Source organism: Phoenix dactylifera, chromosome 12, assembly GCF_051530095.1.
Source record: "Phoenix dactylifera cultivar Ajwa chromosome 12, Ajwa_hap1_PhDact_Kaust_v1.1, whole genome shotgun sequence".
NCBI classification, from domain to species: Eukaryota; Viridiplantae; Streptophyta; class Magnoliopsida; order Arecales; family Arecaceae; genus Phoenix; species Phoenix dactylifera.
The window spans coordinates 11755717-11776804 of NC_143201.1; the positions used below are offsets into that span (position 1 = coordinate 11755717).

The following is a 21088-nucleotide window of genomic DNA, read 5'->3' on the forward strand; positions in this document are numbered from 1 at the left end:
ATGGCGCGGCGTTGGAGCCGAGCGGAGGAGGAGCGCGTGGTCGGGCTGGTGCGGCGGTGCGCAGGTGTCCGCCAGCTGAAGCAGGTTCACGCCCACGTCGTGGCCAGCGGCCAGTCCCAGAATGACTTCGTCGCCACGAAGCTCGTCCGGACGTTAGCCGAGCTCGGCTTTTTGGATCACGCCCGAGACATCGCCGACGCCGTCCGCAACCCCAACGTCTTCGTCTGGACCGCCTTAATCCGAGGCTATTCGCTGTCAAATAGCAGTAGCTCTTGGAAAGAGGCTCTATTATTGTATACCCAAATGAGCCGAAGGCCAGGGATAAAGCCTCTCACATTCACCTTGTCGTCCCTATTAAAAGCTTGTCTTCAATTATCGGCTTTGCATGAAGGAGGACAGATTCACGCTCATGCATTCAAGCATGGATTTCAGCTCGATGCTCGTGTTCAGACTACTCTTATCGATTTCTACGGAAGGTGCAAGTGCTTGGTGGAAGCACGTAAGGTGTTTGATAACATTCTTAGATATGGACTGAAGGATGTCCAAGCTTGGAATACGATGATCGCCGTGTATGCCCAGGCCGGGGATATGGGGGCTGCCCGTTGCTTATTCGAGAGTATGCCCGAGAAGAACACTTTCACATGGGTTGAGATGATTGGTGGCTACGCTGCGTTGGGTCAGATGGATTTTGCCCTCGAGATCTTTGAGTCGGCATTAGCTAATGGAGAGAAGAGCCCAGTGGCGAGCACTGCCATGATCACTGGCTATGGCAAGTGTGGGGATATATCGGCTGCTCGGTCGATGTTTGATGAGATGACCAAGCGCGATGTTGCTACATGGAATGCGATGATCTCGGCTTATTCGCATGCCGAACTCAATGATGAAGCCCTGAATCTCTTCAAGCTCATGCTGAGCACCACTGGCCAATGCAAGGTGGAGCCCAACCATGCCACCATTGCAACCATTGTCTCTGTGTGTGCCCAGTCAGGGTCTCGAAGTTTGGCGAATTGGATCCAAAACTACATCGACCATCGCCATGCCGAGCTATTGAACAGCCACACAGTGGCTGCGCTCATCGATCTGCATTCCAAATGCGGAGATTTGGACAGGGCATATGATTTGTTTCGAGGGTGGAAGCGGAAGGACCTGATATGCTATAGCTCTATGATTGCTGGATTTGGCATTCATGGGCGCGGCAAGGATGCTATTGGAGTGTTTGATGAATTAAAAGAAGCCGGTTTGAAGCCTGATGCCATCTGTTTTGTTTCGGTTTTAAATGCTTGCAGTCATGCTGGCATGGTGGACGAGGGGAGGGGATACTTTCAAATGATGAAGGATGAGTACTGCATTGCTCCGACCGTCGAACATTACATGTGTGTCGTCGACTTGCTCGGCCGGGCTGGATGGGTCGATGAAGCTTATAGGTTGATCACTGATGACATGCCTCCAGGTGTTCGAAGGAACGCTGGTGTCTGGGGAGCACTTTTGAGTGCATGCCGGAGTTATTCGAATGTGGAGATTGGGGAGGAGGCAGTGAGGCATTTGATGGAGTTGGAGCCAGAAAATGCCGGAAACTATGTGCTGTTGTCGAACATATATGCGAAGGCTCGGAGGTGGGAGGGAGTGGCAAGGGTGCGGGCACTGATGAGGAGCCGAGGGATGAAGAAGCCCCCAGGGTGCAGTTGGGTGGAGGTGGAAGGGAATGTGAGGAAGTTCTTGACAGGGGAAGTCTATGATGCTGGATTGGAGATGGTGTTGGAGTTGCTGTGGTGGCAGCTCAAGGACCAGGCCTACCTCACTGGAATTGGGGCGTTTAATGAGAGCTCTAGGAAATAGAGAAGGGAATTTAATACGCTGTGCTTTGGATGGGGTTAGTCCCTGTTGTTGGTGCTTCGTCTGTTTGGACGTAGCCCTTTTTTTTTTTTTTTTTTTTTTTTTTTTTTTTTTTTTTTGCGGTGGATAATTCATATACTTCTAGTATAGATATATGCAAAAAAGCTATAAAATAGCAAGTCTTGGAGTGCTCTAGGCAACTCCCTTTTTCCAACCCACAGGCTCCTCTCTCGAGTGATCGGCCACAAACAAGACCACCTAATCCGTGGCTCCATTAATCTCTTTATAAACATGCTCGGCCTGAAAGGCAACGTCACCATTAACCATGGTCCAAATATCCCGGAGCAATGGGTGACACCCACCCATGCAACAGTGCCTCCTAGATCCAGCCGATCACCATGGCCGAATCTCTCTCGAGCAAGACTACTCTGGCCCATATAACACGTCGGGCATGACCCAGACCAGCTTACGCCACTCTCAGCTCTGCCCTTAGAATAAAAGTGTCGAAGATCTGGCACCCACCAGTAACAATTATCCTAGAGTCCGGACCTCTGATGGCGAAACTTACATCACTCGCCATGCCACCATCTAACACGCATCTATTGAAATTGATCTTGAGAAAACTCATGGGCGAGGGCTCCTAGGTGAAGAACATCGTCTGTGGTGCTACAAGAGAAGATGTAGAGCCTCAGATGCCTCGGGCTATTTAAGGCTCATCCAATGGACCTACATGGGTGATCTTCTCCACCTATACGTGGGCCCACTGCACGACGAACCTAGGTGTAGGGTTTTTCTTTCTAAATGTCCAGAAATTCATGATCAGCTAGATATGGTAAGCAGTATAAGTCACTACTATAGCCACGTACCGAGTCTGAGGGGTGGTGGCTCACCATCTACGCGCCTGCATTAAGGGGCCCGAATGGCATCGAGCATTCAGCAGGATATCGACGAGCCTCTAGATCCTCTTAGCTAGCTCGCACTGAAATAGAGCGTGGTCCACGGTCTCATCCAACCAGCACCTAGGGCACTGAGGTTGAATGCCTAGTCCCCGCCCTCATAGCACCAATCTCGTCGGCAGCCAGCTCCAAGCCACCTTTCAGAGGAACAGTTTCTTATGTCATATCATCTATTTTTCATTAACTTGATTTTCATGTTTCATAGCAATATTTTTCCATCTTTGAACTAACCAAAATCATGACCCAGTCCATAACTGACGAAATTTCATGCATAAGCTCGTAGATCCTATCCCACGCATAAGCCCGTGGAGGCTATTCCACATGTAAACCCGTAAAGGCTATCCCACACATAAGTTTGTGGAGGCTAGCCCACATGTAAACCATTGAAAGCTATCGTACATGTAAGCCCATGGACACTATTACATGCATAAGCTCGTGGAAGCTATTCCATGATGAGAATAGTCCAAACCATATTTTATCTGTCTGATTTACATGTTACTCTTGTCATATAAATTATTCAAAATGGTATAAATTATTATGATAAATTCAAATATAGTCACGTATGAAATCTCTATAAATATGGATAATTAACTAGTGATTTTGGTTCTGTTAATTAAATTGGATGGTGATACCTATTATGATTGGATCAGGCATATAAAATCATAAATATTGCATATTGGATGGTACACTTCAAAGCAGTTTCATAAAAAAAAATGCTTAAATTATAATTATATATATATATATGCACGTATGTATGTATGTATGTATGTATGTATGTATGTATGTATGTATCATCTAAATCTTAGCGCAACTATGTATAAGTTCGGACTTGATTGTATAATGATCCCCACCATGGGGGTGATCATGGTGATACCCTGCCATAGAGATATAGTGTTGCGACCCTGGCATGGGAGTGATCGTGGTGATCCCTATCATGGGGGTCTTCGTGGTGACCCCACCACAAGGGTTATCATGGTGATACCTTAGCCATAGGGGTATACATGCGCTGCAATTAGGGTTGTAGAGCTAAAAGGACTGGGTACCTGAATTCTAGTATATAAATATGAGTACGTTATGATAATGGCCCATATTGGACTCTAATATGATGTATTGATTCTTTTTGTTGATATTATTGAAAAGATAATATGCAATTTTAGAACATGGAAATTGTTGATAATAAATGCTATGTCATATGATTTAAAGGAATCGCATTATTAATATGGCTTGAATTTGTTTTATAAAGTATACATGTTACTTACTAACTTGTGAATCTCATAATCTTCATCTATTTTTTCAGATCCAGGTTCCAGACTCTAGACTAGTATCGACATTTAGAAAAATATTAGAGGCAATGCAGTTCTTGTAGATAGTATAATTGGTTTGATTAGTGTGTGTATATTATAATGTTTTCCGAATGATGTATAAATAACTTAAACACTAAAAGTTTAGGGTTGTAAAATTTAGAAGAATCTCTGTGGTATGACTTGTGTGGCGTGTATAATATATGCAATATTTTGGGTTAATAGTTTATTTATTCTAATATTCACTATCTCCTATGTATGAATTGTATAGTTCACAGGTTATATTGAATTCATTGGCAAGTTGAACATCTTGCATGCTTATAGGGCCAGCTCTGTGAGTATGCGGCGGCTGTCATACCTCGAATTGTGATTCTAGGGTCGGGGGCGTGTTAGATACTCCAACAAATTATCTTATCTTTTACGAAAATGAGAGGTGCCACTAACGAGAATATTGGTATTCCTCACCTGATGAAGACAAGTGCCAAAACTTGTGGGCAACTTCTAGTGCTCGACTTTTTGTTTTCAGAGAAAGAAAATAATGTTGTTTGACATATTTTTCATCAAGTCAACGTGAAGGGAACAAGCCACTTGGGCTCCACTAGACACTAGCTTTAGCTCATGAACCAATTCTCCCTGGGGATGATGCGGCCAGGAACACCCAAATCGAAGATATTGGTTAGCTCTGGCCCCACCTCAGTGTCTACAAAATCTTGTCATACTTTGGAACAATTCATTGTCGAAAAATTCAGGGCTATAGCTAAATGCTAATTGACCTTGCGCTCACTTTTCTAGATTATGGATAAGATCTCATTAACAAGATCAACTAGGAATATAGTCTCTAGTGAACGTGCATTAGAAGTGTATCTTGTCTTCCCATGAACAAGAATGGACACCTAGTGACTCGATATCCAAGTTTCTGCCGACCCCAGTTAAGAACTGATTCTATCGAAGTTACTAGTACTACAACAATCACCTAGAACATCCTTCACCATATATGATCAAAGTCCATCTATATCATGGAAGTTCAAAAACAAGTGGCCCTAAACAGGTAAGATAAAGAATAATATAGAAATGGCTGAGATTAGAGGGAACAATCCATGGCCTTGGCGCACAGCACTTCAACTCCTTTATCCTACTATAAATATATGGATGTGCTCCGTTTAGCTTGGCAACTAAGAGTAGTTGTCGAGTCCTTCAATCTTACCAAGCTAAATGAGGAGCAGAGTTATGCAGTATCTTTTCAACTGGAGAGGATTATCAGAAACAGATTGTTAATTAGTCGGCGATGAAATCCGAGGTGCTTGCTCTTCTTCTCCCTCAAAGGCCTCCGAGGACTTTGGCGGAGATAAAGAGGATGCCCCTCGTTAGCATGGAAACCTGCAGGTAGTGTTCCACTCTGAGAGTGTTTTTTTTTTCCACCTTGAAAGAGGGTGGCCCTTCTTCTGAGAGCTTAACTCGGCATTGTGGCCATTCAATTAAATTACATGCTTTAAAATAGTTTATATAATGCCCTCGTGATTCAGGATGAAAAGAATCAACTAACGAATAACCTGGCTTCCTCTAGTGGAAACAAAATGGTAAACTTGATCGGCTGCAGGGCTTCAAAGAATTTAAGTCTAATAAAGAAGCCATTGCGAAGAGATTCATGCGACTCCTCCTTCATTAGACTACCATCTAGGGTTTGGTTATAGTAACTTTTTGTTATTTTTTATTGAAATTAATAATTGAATCCTAGTCTAAGTGATAGTATGTATGAAATTAAACATGCAATCAATTGGTAGATTGATGGTTGCCATTTATTTTTCTATATTTTACTCCTACGGTTAGGCTAGAAAATAGTCCAAGCAATTCATGAGCTAGCACGAGTTCAGCTCGAATTAGCACAAAATAATAATTAAAATAATTTATATACTATATATTATTTTATTTATTATTATATTATATAAAATAGTAATATAATAATTTTATAATTATTTAGTACAGATTAATATAAATTATATAGATGGAATTATTGTAACTATAAAATTAAATTAAATTAGATTGATTACTACAAACTAATCTCAATTTTTCATAAAAAATCATAAACAAACTGATTGTGAATAGCTCATGCTCCACTTGAAATTAGGTTAGCTAGCTTGAGCTTGGCTCATGTTTGGCTTGTTTATACTCTTACGGGAAATGACAACCGTTTCTCATTCTTCTCTACCCTATTCCTCAACCTTGGTCATGCACCTTCACCTTGCCTCTGACACCATCCCAATCACCTCTTTCATTACCTCTTCTCTATATGGAGTCAGGAACTGGGGATGAGTAAAAAGTTCTTCACTGTCTCATACAAGATAGCCCTTCTACTTTATTTTAATTATGTTAATTACTGTAGTTGTTAATTACTGATTTAGTCCGGCTACTAGTATTTGAACTATGATCCATCTTGGCCACCATATTGCAATTACACAAAGATTAGTATTAGTTAGAAAATGAATTATGCACAAAAATTAGAGCATCGTAGCAACTGCCTACTATTTTACCTTTTCCATAAAGTCCACTTCTCCTATTCTCCTATATGGAGAAATTCACCTATATTTTATACCGTACTTCTTATTGTCTATGAATATTTTTAAATTTTGTTTGGTAGCTCGGGACGGAGTTTATTAAGAAAAAGAAACCAAGTTTTAAATAGTTAATCATTGTCACCGGAGAGGTTAGCATAGGATAGTTTAAGTACCTAGGGCACAAGGAAAGTTCCTCCTTACCTAGCATTGCACAGGCCATGTTTAATTGACAAGAAGTGAAATTAGGAATGGTTTTTCGATCCACTCCTAGGAAATTCATTTGGCATGACAAATTTTGTTTTTTGATTTGGATAAGTCCAGATAGAATGTTATTTAATTAAGGGTTATTATTAATATTAATGTTAACATGCTCCTATTTTTGCAGGTGTACCATCCAAAATATGTTATTAGTATTGCCATAATATATTACTTTTTACATGGTATTATGGTAATGTTATCAAAATAATGTAGTATATAAATATACAAGATATTTAATATTAAACCCTGCACAGAAAAATCTCATATTAGCAATGTTCGATCAATATTATTGACATGTATGATTATTTCTATCACTGGAACAGTATCATGTATTGACTGGTTTGAAGTTCTCCATCTTTGAGAGCTAGCGGTATATTCTTATATTTTCATAGAACAGGATAATGGCTGCATGAAGTTGGAAAAGAGATAGCAATATCTACAACAAAGAAAAAAAAAAAGAGAAAAAGAAAAAGAGCTATCCATGAGATTTGATGGAAAACTATTTCATGGACAGGGCTCCCTGGACCAATAATCGCATACCTTAGTAACCTTGGTAATTTATGCATATCAGCTTTCCATTCAAGGCATCATGCATGGAGTCCTCGCCAAGCACCTCTTATTAAACTAAATAATGCCAAATCAGCGTGATGGGTAGCTTAGTCTAAGCAAAACAGATAATTACGCAGATAATATCCATAAAGGAATTGAGCCAAATGCCTAGAAGCATTTAATAATCGGGGAACAAGACATTGTGCAATGCACCCTTAAAGGCCATTAGCCAAGGGCTCGTTTGATTCGCGAAAAGCATTTTTTCTCTTAGGAATATGATTCTTGGGAAGAAAATTCCTAGGAAGATAATGCCTAGGAATGTACTTTTGACATATTTGGTTAAACATGGGAAAGTGACAGATTTTCAGAGTACTTATGTTTGGTTGATCATCCACTTTCCTGGAAATATTATGTGTAATTTCTATTATACCTTTAATAAAAATTAGGTCTTTAATGCCTCTTTAATGCTGAAGGGTCTTTTTGGAAAAAAAATAAAGATGAAGTGATTCCCGCCTCATGGGAAAGTAACTTTCTCATGTTTCTCATGTAAAAGACTTTCTCATGAAATGTGGGAATTATATTCCCATGGGAATATAACTTTTCCATCTCTCTCATTTGAAAACTTCAACTAAATAAGAGGCATCTCATTACTTTCCCGTTGACCACACTTCCCCCCTTTCTTTTCCCGCGAACCAAACGAGTCCCAAAAGTCTTTATACCATCATCAATTCCCTTCACATATCTTCTACTAAATGCCCCCTATTATATCCTTGTCTCTATTGCATCAACTATGCATGAGGTCAACTTAATGAATACTATAAAACCAATCAATGGTAAGCAGCAAAAACCACCATTCATTTGCACAGCTTGTCTCTTTGCTTCGCCCTGGTTTTTGGCCATCCTATCCATGCACGGTTATCTCTTCAGAATTCTCTAATAATGTTGAAAATCTTCGGATGTAAGTATAATCGAAATTATAGGGAAGAATATATTCGTAGATAATTTTTCTAGATAAATTACCACATATCCTATCGGTTGTAACTTGGGGTGCATGCACTCCATTTTATTCTACTTATTTTGCTCTTCCTTATTCTGAAATTAACTGGCATTCGTATATAGGATTATAATCATTAACTATCTCTAACCACACAGACAGCAAGATTATCCTGGTTACTTTAATTAACAATTGGAATATCGTCAGATCTGTAGAAGTTCTAATCCAAAATGCTAAGCAATATATAGGAAGCCAAATCATCACCTCCCATGCCTATGGCTAATCATAAAGTGGTTGCATTGACAACGGTAAAGTCCACGCCAATATGCACCGCAGCATCCAATTCTCAAGTATTATTAGAAGGATATGCACATTTTCATGGGCTTTCAAATCAGGTACTAGTCAACTAATATTCTTGCACTTATTCTTACAACAAGTTAATATCAACATTCAGGTAGATTGTAACAAGGAGGGGTGCAATCGAGCCGAGGCGAGTCGAGTAGCTAGAGGCTTGAGTTCGACTTAATTCGAATTACTCAGGCTCGAAACTTGACTCAAGATTGATTGAATCTTAATATCTAAGTTCGAACTCAACTTGATATTAAAAAAAAAATTTTTTTTGCATTGATATCCTTCTAAATATTTAGCGTGAATACCCTCTTAAAATTTATATTTGTATCTATACCATCATAAAACACTATTATTATATAAATGCCCTACCCTAATATAACGTTTGTTCTAACACCGTTAAAAAAATCATATTTATATTAATTAAAAATAAAATAAAATTTTGAAATTATGTTATTGTCCCGTCTTCTTTTCTTGCTATCGGGATCGCAATCGTGATCCTGTGGGTGATCTCCTTGGCAATCCCACGGGCGATTGCGATCGCGAGCTGTGATGAGAGCACAAAAGTGCGATCTAAGTACCAATTAACTTAGCCTAATGCTAGCAAAATAATGATAAATAATAGATGTTAACATTTGCATGATTAATATTTTATCCTTAGCACTTATTATAATTTTTAACATTATTTTATATAAATTCATCTAAAAAGGATGCATCCTTCCAACTGCAGAACAGAGTCTATGACTCTTCTTCCGCGCACCCAAGCGACTCCCCAAATTCCGTAATGCAACTAAAGCTTCCAGCCGTCCGTGAGCTAGGATCTGTGATCTGATCTCCCGCACCCAATCCTAGCATCCTGATTCCATCCGCACCAGTGATCAGCTCCCTTCCCGTCTTGACCGCGATCACCCCCCAGCGTCCGCCTCCTCCATTCACGCGTCCAGCTCTCAGCGTGATTCTCCCGTGTTCATTCCCAGCATCCGCACGTCGTCCGCGTCCGCGATCACCTCCGGCACTCGTCTCGTCCGTGTTCTCCTCCTTCTCAGCCTCACAACCCGATCAACGCTCCTCCACAGCAGCCACGATCACCTCCCAAGCATCCGCCTCCCTCACCGTTTCAAAGATTCCGAGTCCGTTCTTCAGCATGTGATCCCGCCTACAGCCGTCCGTGAGCAGCGTCCCAGGATCCCAGCGTTCGAAGATCCTGCCGCAGCTCTCATCCATTTCAATCTCCCAGCTATCTGCCTCCTCTTCTTCCACGAGCCTGCCTCACGTGCCGGACCAGCATCAGACCCCCTCAGCGCCGGATCCGCCCGCAATCTCCTCCACAGCGTCCGCCTGAGCCCAAGACCCCAGCATCCCGTGAAGCGTCGCACCCATCAGCGCCGGATCCGCTCCGTTGTCACCTCCTCTCCACGCGCGATCAGGGGAATCCTAGCTTGTCCATGGGCTCTGGGGCGATCTATATGAAAAGGGCCTTCTCGACTGGGAAAGGGAGCTCTGATTCGGAAAAACAGAGGGGCTGATTTGTGGGAAGAAGAAGAAGAAGAAAAAAAAGAAAAAGAAACAGGGTATGCCCTGTTTCGGAAAAGAAAAAGAAAAAAAAATAGGGGAGTTGATGTTTGTAATAGCTTGCTAACTCTTTTGGCAAAGGGTGATGGATGAATCCTTGCCATGTTGCTTTCATCAAGTATACTCTAAACTTTTATTCTAATTGTTTTATATCCATTGGTATGTTTTGAATTCTTGAATATTTATTTATTAGATGGATCTTTTATGGTTTATATATATATTGATGCATGGATTGTTTCGATGTTTGATTTGTCGTAGACGTAACCGGCACGATAAATACTCAGATGTTGAATTCATGTTTTCAGATTGTATACTCCATGATTAGAACTACTCTATCATATTAATCTTTAATCAAGAATCGCCGAGTTTATTTATTGAAAGTAATATTGTCAAGGAGGATTCCAGATCCCTAGTCTTCTCTATATTCTTGAACTTTGTTTAATTATCTATTAATCCTCTGCTTTTAATTTTTGAAAATCACCTAGAAATTACATCTAAAAATTACGCTAATAATCTATAGATCGTTCCCTGAGAAATCGACCTCGGACTCCTGAGTTATATTACTTGTGCGATTCTCCTGCACTTGGGAGAGCAATTTTATTTTTGCACCAAATTTTTGGCGCCGTTGCCGGAGAACGGCTGAGTTATTAGTATAATTTTAGATTTAATTTTTACCTTAGTAGTTAGTATTTTTCTTTTGAAAAAAAAATAAATTAAATCTTTACTACTATTTTTAATTCCCTGCACAGTTTGCATCAACCTCTGATATCATAGAAATTAGCCGTCTGATTGGACTCAAATTTGGTCAGCTAGTGAAAGACACATTTTTCAATAATTTTAACGGTCTGATTGACATTCTGAGACCTTTAAGACCATTAGATTAATACGAAACCTTGCTGCTTTCTGTTTTAAATTTTCTGCATTTAATTTTTTTTAGAATCAGAATTTTATTGTTATTATATCTCATTACCCCTTGTTGCTAATTGAAAATCAATAAAAAAAAATTGAGAAAAGATCAAGGGTGATTATTCAAAAATTTAAAAAAAAAAGAGGAAAAACTAAAATTTCAAATTTCAAATTTCAGAATTCAAATTTCAAACTTCAACTCATAAAATTTAAAAAAAAAATAATTTGCTTAATCACCTATTCAATGAAATTTAATGTCATGTCATAAAACATTAAAAAAAAAATCTCTTGATTGTTGCATATAGTATAAAGCATCAGCATAAAATATTCTAAGGGCTGAACCCATTTAAAAAGATAAGGTCGGGATTTCATCACTCGTCCTTAGCCCAAAAATCACCCCAGTGCATAAATATCCTAAGCTTAACTAAAATCAACTAGACATTGGCCCCTAAGGACATTCGAGCTCAATAGGACGAAGACCACCGAAAGTTGCACCAATTTTGCTCTGTGGCTTAGTTGATGTCTAGGCAAGCTTTGTCCCTATAAGGGAGACAATTCATCTGTTCGAGGCAAGTGGGTTTTAAGTGGGACCTTTGCGAACGCATCGTGACCTCTCCACTTACCTGGGAGCTTACCTGGTCAACTTGGTTCATTAGACCGGATTGGAGGCTTAGGTACCCTCTTCAAACCAGTTAGGAGCTGTCTTGAAATTTAAGAAAAACATTAGAAATTGAGGTGTAATGTTTTGTTGCATGTTTGATTGTGAATAGATTTTTATTTTAGGGTGTCGTTTTAGGGTATCTTTAGTTGGTACTTATATTTATTATTATTTTTTTTAAAAAAACAGAAAAAAAAGAGAGGGAAATATTTTGCATGCTAAAGTGGAATAGGGACGACACCGGTCGATTAAATCGTACAACTTTAGATCATCCATTAGGACATACCCCTGAAATTCCTTCGCAATATCTCACACCTTGTGAGATGGCTGATTTAAATGAAGATGCGGGGAGTCACCACAATCGAGAACGAGAACCCCATGTTATGACTCTAAGACAATACCTACAACCGGCTATGACTAGTCAGCCTTCATGCATAATTTTTTCTGATAATGTAGGACATTTTGACATCAAACCTGGGGTAATCCAATTGCTGCCCAAGTTTCATGGGTTAGAGTCCGAAAGTCCGTATCTTCATTTAAAGGATTTTGAAGAATTGAGCATTACATTTAGAGTGCCAAACGTCACCGAGGATGTCCTCAAGTTGACATTGTTTCCTTTCTCTCTAAAGGATAAGGCCAAAACATGGCTAAACTCTTTGCGACCTAGATCAATAAGAACTTGGCAAGATATGCAGAGAGAATTTTTAAAGAAGTTCTTCCCCACACAAAGGACCAACTTTTTGAAAAGACATATCAGCAATTTCCAACAAAAAGATAATGAAACATTTTATGAATGTTGGGAAAGATTTAAAGACCTTCTTCTCTCATGCCCTCATCACGGATTCGAAACTTGGAGAACCATTAGCCTCTTTTATGAAGGTTTATCTCCACAGTTGAAACAGTTTGTAGAGACCATGTGCAATGGTAGATTCTTAGAAAAACAACCTGATGAGGCATGGGAGTATTTGGATTCCCTTGCTGAGACTGCCCAACTTTGGGATAACGGGGATAGAAACAACAAGTCTTTGCCTAAGCCTACTAGCTCTGTACAGGGAGGCCTTTACAACCTCAGAACTGAGGATGATCTTCACGCTAAAATGGCAGCCCTCACTAAGAAGGTAGAAGAAATTGAGCTTAGGAAGGTTGAGCCTGTCAAGACTATAGAGCTTAGAAACGAGTGTTGTGGTATCTGCGATATATCGGGTCATACTACTACAGATTGTCCCACCATACCGGCATTCAAAAAAGTCTTGCACGATCAAGCAAATGCTATGAACTCCTACCAAAAGCCTTATAACGATCCATACTCGAATACCTATAATCCTGGTTGGAAGAATCATCCAAATTTTAGGTGGAGAAATGATCATCCTCAACAGTCACACCATTCAGTTCCTCCACCTGCACATTCTACTTTTGCATCACCACCCTCTCAAAAGCCAAATATCGAGGATACCTTGCAATCCATACAAACTTTTCTACAAGGTCACGCTAATATCAATGCTCAAATACTCGAAATTTTGAAGACATAAGGAACTAATTGTCAATGTTGACTACCGTCCTAAGTACCCAAGAGAAGGGTAAGCTTCCAGCTCAACCCCAACCTAACCCACAAGTGCACGGTAGTAATAATACGGCTCCCTCTAGTTCGCATACAGAACATGCAAAGAGCATCATGACTTTGCGTAATGGAAAAGTCATTAATCAGACCGTCCCATTAAGACCGCAGGTCACTTCTAATTCTGATGCTCCCAAAGCCGATGAAAGGGACAAAGAAAAAATTGAGGTCCCAACTTCTACCGAGAAAGTAGAATGTCCTTTTCCTCCACCTTTTCCACAACGGTTAAAGCCATTGCAAAAGCTTGAACCTAATTCTGAAATTCTTGAGCTTTTTAAGCAAGTAAAGATCAACATACCTCTTCTTGATGCAATTAAATAAGTACCCTCATATGCCAAATTTTTGAAGGACTTGTGTACTGTCAAGCGCCGATTAAATGTTAAGAAGAAGGCATTCTTAACTGAAAATGTGAGTACTATTTTGCAGCACAACATTCTCCCTAAATTTAAGGATCCAGGTTGCCCAACCATCTCATGCATCATAGGCGACTTTAGGATAGAGCGAGCATTGTTAGATTTAGGGGCGAGTGTGAATTTGTTGCCATATTCTGTATATGAGCAACTTGGTTTAGGTGAGTTGAAGCCAATCTCCGTCACTTTGCAATTAGCTGACAGGTCAGTTAAAATTTCAAGGAGGATTATCGAGGATGTATTAGTCCAAGTAGACAAGTTCTATTTTCCTGTCGATTTTATCATATTGGACACACATCCGGCTTCGAACTCACGATCTCAGATTCCAGTCATTTTAGGACGTCCATTCCTTGCAACTTCTAATGCATTGATTAATTGTAGGAATGGCGTCATGAAGCTTTCTTTTGGTAAACATGACCTTAGAACTGAACATTTTTAATGTGTGCAAACAACCCAATGATCCCGAAGAGAGTAAGGAGGTTGATTGGGTTGAAACCATCGCAAAAGAATATTTGTTAGCTAAAGTGCTACGTTTTTAATCTTGCTCTTTTAAAAAGGAAAATTAAATGTAGAATACCCCAAGTATAGGGTGTAGCAAAGTAATATTCTCGGTGAGTCCGAGATCGAATCCACAGGGATTTGACAGTGAACAAAAAAAAAAAACTTAAAGCTAACTAATATTCAGATTTAAAAATATAACTAAGGCATTAGGATTCAGCCTAGCACTTAATCATGCTTTCCTAAAATCATCTATTAATCATAATAAAATAGATTTAGTTTTTATGGGCAGCATTATAGTAATTCTATTTTAAACTACAAGGATTTCTAAGCATCTGTTATACCCGGGGGAAATAACAAATCAAAGAAAATATATAAGTTTGAAATAATTTCTATAAATTTACTGCACCATAAATCAAATCAATAACAATAAAATCCCATTGATGATTAAATGAAATACATGAAGAAAATGCTAGGCTTTTCCTTAGCCTTAGCTAAAAGATATTTAGCTATCCATATGAGATGCAAGCAATTTTATAAAAGGGATTAGCATAGAATAAATAAAATAAACATAAACCCTTTTTTTTTTTTTTTCTTCTATTAGGAAACAGAGTACTCTGTTTCCTTTCTTCTTCTCCCATGGCCTCTCCTCCTCTCTTGCTCGGCTGAAAGGATTGATCGGAAGAGGGAGCTTCGCTGGTAGATCCTCCCTTGGCCTCTTCCTCCTTCGTCGCACGGCTAGCTGTCCTCTTCTCCTCTCTTCCTATCTCGCCCGAACTTGGATGTATCCGGCCTTCTCCCTTTCTGTTTTATTCTGTCCGGCTGGGAATAATGCCGATAGATCCTCCTCTTCTTCTTCCGTCGGCTCCCCTCCTCCACCGGATGACTCCCCTTTTTATAGCATGTTGAAGGCGCGGCTGGTGAGACGCGTGGAGGTTTGGGGATGATCCGATTGCTTGAGATGCGGGATGAAGTTGAATCGCTTGGGATTCTTCAGCTGGAAACGTTGTAGAAGTTTGGGAATGGATGAGCACGGGGTAGATGAAGTTGAATCGCCTGGGATCTTCGGCTGCTGGGATGCTTCCACTATTGCTTGGAATGATCCGTTGGAAGACAAGAAGCCATGTGGCTGGTTGATGCCACAACGCTTGAGATGCCATGATCGGTTGGGATGCGGCTGGGAAGTGTGGAAGAAGATGACCGTTGGGGTGTTGAGAAGACTCCTCACAGCTGCTGGATTTGTGGATGAGCTGGGAAGAAACAGGGAAGATGGAAGGACTCTGAGGAGATGCCATGATCGGTTGGGAAAAGTGGGAAACTCCTCGTGTGCTCGAACGGATGGAATGTGGCGACGGTTGAAGAGCTGAGTGCTGGGTTTGTTCCAAAACAGAGGAAATGGAATGTTGCCACGGTCGGTTGGAGGACTTAAACATTGGGAAGTTGATGGCAAACGGATTGAATTGTTTTGGGACTTTCGAGACGGCACAGGGACACTTGAAGATGTTGGGAAATCACTTGCTTCAACTCATTGATGTGGATACATGGAAATTTTATGTTAGGAACTGTTGAGTCGCCTCATCACGGACACAGGGGAATTTGTTAAGCTCGAACTACCAGGCATTGGGCTAAAATCCAGCATTATTGGGTCTTTTGAATTACATGCACTCAGACACAGATAAAACATTAATTAATTAATTTTATTAATAAAGATTAGCTATAATACTAATTAAGATAATATGAAAATTTTACTTTTGTACTCTCATCACACCCCCCCAACTAGCTTATTGCTGGTCTCTAGCAATTTAGTGTGAAAATGATAAAATGAGAGTGCAAAAGTATTGTTTATTAATATGCATGAATTAAAATAAATACTCACTTTCGTAGAGCATTACGATTGCACTTAGCACGTGCAACAAGCCGTTAAACCCCTAGGTTACCCTAGTGGACGAGTGTTGTCTCATGAGGATTTGCAGTGATGTTACCCATAAACATCGTTTTTAAGTTAGAAGATACTTTAAAACATAGCAACTCTTAAGGCAAATGTAAATGTGACGTCTCAGAATACCTATACCTCCACCACAATTGGGTACCCTTTGAGTTCTAGGTGCACTACTCAAATTCACAAGTGTTAACTACCATTTGTTAGCTCCCGATCTACTAAATTTTCTGAATATCACATGTTTTTTATCCAGAATGGTTCGCATATAAAAATGAAGCTATCAATCCCAACTAGACATCCCAGGTATACAGAGTTCTAAAACAATGGAGTCAAACTAGTCATCCACACGTCACTTGGTTTAAGTTTAACTAACTTACTCATGTTTAATTTATTTTTATTTTTTTTATTATATATTTTTTTTCACATAGTGACTACAACAGTCCAACTCCATTAGGCTCTAGTAAGGTCCATGTAACGAGCTTTGGGTCAATGACTCTTGATCCAGTTGGCTCAAGGCATTAGGTGAAACACCCCTCGGACTTAATTACTCGAACCAGACTACGCCACGAGACCAGACTAGTCACTTATTTCAGTCATTTTCACCTTTTTACGCGAACAGTCGCTGCTTTGTAGGCAAGAGGCCCAGTTACTCAGTGAAGACAAATAGTATTATTTCTCTCTCTTTTTTTTTCTTTTTTTTTTACTATATATATATATATATACATATGTAACATGACTGAATTGTGACTATAGGTCAACCAAGGTCAGAACATAAGGCACCCAGGTGGTCTAGCCGGAAATTTCAAACTCTATCTTTATGTGAAAACCAAAACATGGACTTTAAGACAAGGACACTCGTACTTCTCTTGTGAATAAGGTCAACAAACAAATAGGTAACACAAGTGAACTCTAAGGTTTTCCTATTGTCATTGAATACTTGTGTGGGGATCTAATAATAGGTCTCTAATAAGTCATAATATGCTCCTTGCCTTAATAGCTGCACATGTTTATTTCTTTGAAAAAAAATATAGTGGTAATTAGATGCAACAAAATATATGTTTGTTATTATTATTATTATTTTTATATATTATTATTATATTTTTTTTGTATTATTTTTTTTATTTATATATATAAATATATATATTTTTAAACAGAATTTTTTTTATGAAATATATGAAATATATGACAATTGGTATGATATATAGAAAAATATAGTAATCTCTCCCCCCAACTTAAATTCAACATTGTCCCCAATGTTTCAACATGAATGCATTAAATATGATTGTATGAAGGATAATAAGGCTGAAGGTTAGAATTTACCTGATAGAATGACTGCACACTGTTGTTGCTCACCAATTGTCATATGAAAGAAAGAAAAATTATGTACAAACAGAGGATCTCTAGCAGATATAGAGATCAATCCTGATAAACAGGATCTCCCAGATTGGTCGATTCAACCTCTGGGGTAAAGTTGTCCAAAAATAACTTCAAACGTTGGCCATTTACTTTAAAAATATTACCGGTGTTTGGATTCTCTATCTCAACAGTTCCATACGGATAAACAGTTTTAACTATAAATGGGCCGGTCCACCTAGATCTCAATTTTCCTGAAAATAAATGAAGTCTTGAATTATACAATAGAACTTTCTGGAAAGGCTCAAATATTTTTCTCATAATATTTCTATCATGAAAGACTTTCATTTTGTTCTTATAAATTCGAACATTCTCATATGCTTCATTCCTGATTTCCTCTAGTTCATTAAGTTGAAGTTTGCGTAGTGAACTAGCCTTATCCATATCAAAATTAAATCTCTTAATAGCCCAGTAGGCTCTATGCTCCAATTCCACAGGCAAGTGACAAGGTTTGCCAAAAATAAGACGGTACGGAGACATACCAATCGGACTTTTAAAAGCAGTACGATAAGCCCAAAGTGCATTAGTTAAACGCAAAGACCAGTCTTTGCGATTTGGGTTAACCGTTTTTTCCAGAATATTCTTAATTGATCGATTGGATACTTCAACTTGTCCACTTGTTTGTGGATGATAAAGGGTGGCGACTTTATGGGTGATCCCATATTTTCACATTAAAGCCTCAAAAGGCTTATTACAGAAGTGTGAACCCCCATCACTGATGATGGCTCGAGGCGTTCCAAATCTGGAAAGAATGTTTTCCTTTAAAAATTTTAGAACAGTTTTGTGGTCATTATGTTTGCAAGGAATTGCCTCAATCCATTTGGAGACATAATCCACAGCTACTAAGATGTACAAATTTCCGAATGAAGGAGGAAATGGGCCCATAAAATCTATTTCCCAACAATCAAATATTTCGATAATTAAAATTGGGTTGAGGGGCATCATATTCCTACGAGTTATTCCACCTAACTTTTGACAACGCTCGCAAGCTTTGCAAAAGTTATGGGAATCTTTAAACAAGGTGGGCCAATAGAAACCGCACTGTAAAATTTTTGCAGCCGTTTTCTTAGCAGAGAAATGACCACCGCAAGCTTCAGAATGACAAAAGGAAATGACACTAATAAATTCGTCATTAGGTACACATCTCCTAATAATTTGATCTGGGCAGTATTTGAAAAGATAAGGATCATCCCAGAAAAAAAATTTTATTTCAGTCAAAAATTTTCTTTTGTCTTGTTTATTCCATTGACTTGGTAGTTCACCTGTGACTAGAAAATTTGCAATGTCTGCAAACCAGGGTGAAGATGTGATCTCAAACAGTTGCTCATCAGGAAAAGTGTCTTTTATGGGTGAATTGTCTAAGGAATCTGGAAGAGTCAGACGGGACAAGTGATCAGCTACTACATTTTCTACCCCCTTTTTATCTCTTATTTCTAGAAAAAATTCTTGGAGCAGAAGGATCCACCTAAGCAAACGCGCCTTAGCATCCTTTTTTGAAAGAAGGTACTTAAGGGCAGCGTGGTCAGTGTAGATAATGATTTTGGATCCAATCAAGTAAGACCTAAATTTGTCTAGTGCAAATACTACGGCAAGTAGTTCCTTTTCTGTAGTGGTGTAATTCTTTTGTGCACTATTTAAAGTCTTACTTGCATAGTAGATAACATAAGGCTTTCTTTCTTTTCTTTGCCCTAGAACTACCCCAACTGCATATTCACTAGCATCTCACATAATTTCAAAAGGAAGTGACCAGTCAGGTGGTTGCATGATGGGAGCAGAGGTCAGCAAGCTTTTAAGTTTATCAAAAGCTTTTTGACATTCTTCAGACCACACAAATTGGGTTTCCTTTTGAAGGAGATTACATAAGGGTTTAGATATTGAGCTAAAATCTTTAATGAATCTCCTATAAAATTCTGCATGACCCAAAAATGAGCGTATATCTTTGATAGTTTTTGGATTGGGTAAGTTAGTAATTAAGTCAATTTTAGCCTTGTCTACTTCAATTCCTTCATATGAAATAACATGCCCGAGAACAATTTCCCTAGTTACCATGAAATGGCACTTTTCCCAGTTTAAGATTAGATTCTTCTCCTCACACCGAATTAAGACTAGTCTTAAATGGTCCACACAGTTTTCAAAAGAGGAGCCAAAAACCGAAAAATCATCCATGAAAACTTCCAAAAAACGCTCAACCATGTCGGAGAAAATACTGAGCATGCATCTTTGGAAGGTTGCAGGAGCATTACATAATCCAAAAGGCATTCTCTTGTAAGCAAATGTGCCAAAAGGACATGTAAAAGTGGTCTTTTCCTGATCTTCAGGATCAATTGCAATTTGGTTGTAACCTGAATAGCCATCTAGGAAGCAATAATATTTATGACCTGCTAACCTTTCTAAAATTTGATCAATAAAAGGTAGAGGAAAATGATCCTTCCTAGTGACAGAATTAAGCTTCCTATAGTCAATGCATACACGCCAACTAGTGGGGACCCTAGTTGGAACTAATTCATTGTTGGCATTTTTGACTACAGTAACACCAGATTTTTTTGGAACCACTTGGGTTGGACTTACCCATTTACTATCTGAAATTGGCTAGATCATACCCGCATCCAGAAGTTTCAGAACTTCTGCTCTAACCACATCCTTCATGTTTGGGTTTAATCGACGTTGAGGTTGACGAGAAGGTTTGGCATCAGCTTCTAAGTGGATTCTATGAGTGCAAATTGAGGGACTAATTCCCTTGATATCAGCAATTGTCCACCCTATTGCTCCCTTATGCTCTTTGAGAATTTCCAATAATTTTAGTTCTTGACTTTGTTCGAGTTGGGATGATATGATCACAGGAAAAGTCTCTTCTTGACCAAGGTATGCATACTTGAGCTCAGATGGCAAAGGCTTTAGCTCAAGTTTAGGTGCTTGAACACTAGATGGTAGAGGACTATTGTTACGTGTGGGCAATTCTTCAAAACGAGATTTCCACCTATCTGTATCCAACAAAGGAGCTGAGTCTAATATAGCACTGATTTCTCTAAAGTTTTGGTTGATATCTGTATTTCCGAAATAAGTTAGGCATGTTTCTAAAGGATCAGAAGAAAGAGATGGGACAAGAGCATCTTCTACAATGGAGTCGATCAGATTAACTCCATGAATTTCATCATTTTCGTTATCATTATCGGGTTGTTTGCAAATGTTAAATATATTAAAATCTATAGTCATATTTCCGAATGACATTTTCATTATTCCATTTCGACAGTTGATCAAAGCATTGGAAGTAGCTAGAAATGGGCGG

The 21088-nt window shown here is 39.1% G+C and overlaps 1 protein-coding gene and 1 non-coding gene across 2 annotated transcripts; one reads left to right on the forward strand and one right to left on the reverse strand.

The window, feature by feature from the left end:
• LOC103698542 (pentatricopeptide repeat-containing protein At5g56310-like) lies at positions 1-1952 on the forward strand. Its single transcript, XM_008780573.5, has one exon. It carries the CDS (start codon positions 1-3, stop codon positions 1834-1836), a length of 1836 nt encoding a protein of 611 aa, XP_008778795.5. The 3' UTR covers positions 1837-1952.
• A 10710-nt stretch (positions 1953-12662) lies between these two features.
• LOC120106751 (small nucleolar RNA R71) lies at positions 12663-12771 on the reverse strand. The gene has a single exon (XR_005508799.1). It is a non-coding gene; the product is annotated as a small nucleolar RNA R71 (small nucleolar RNA).
• Between the last annotated feature and the right edge of the window lie 8317 nt (positions 12772-21088).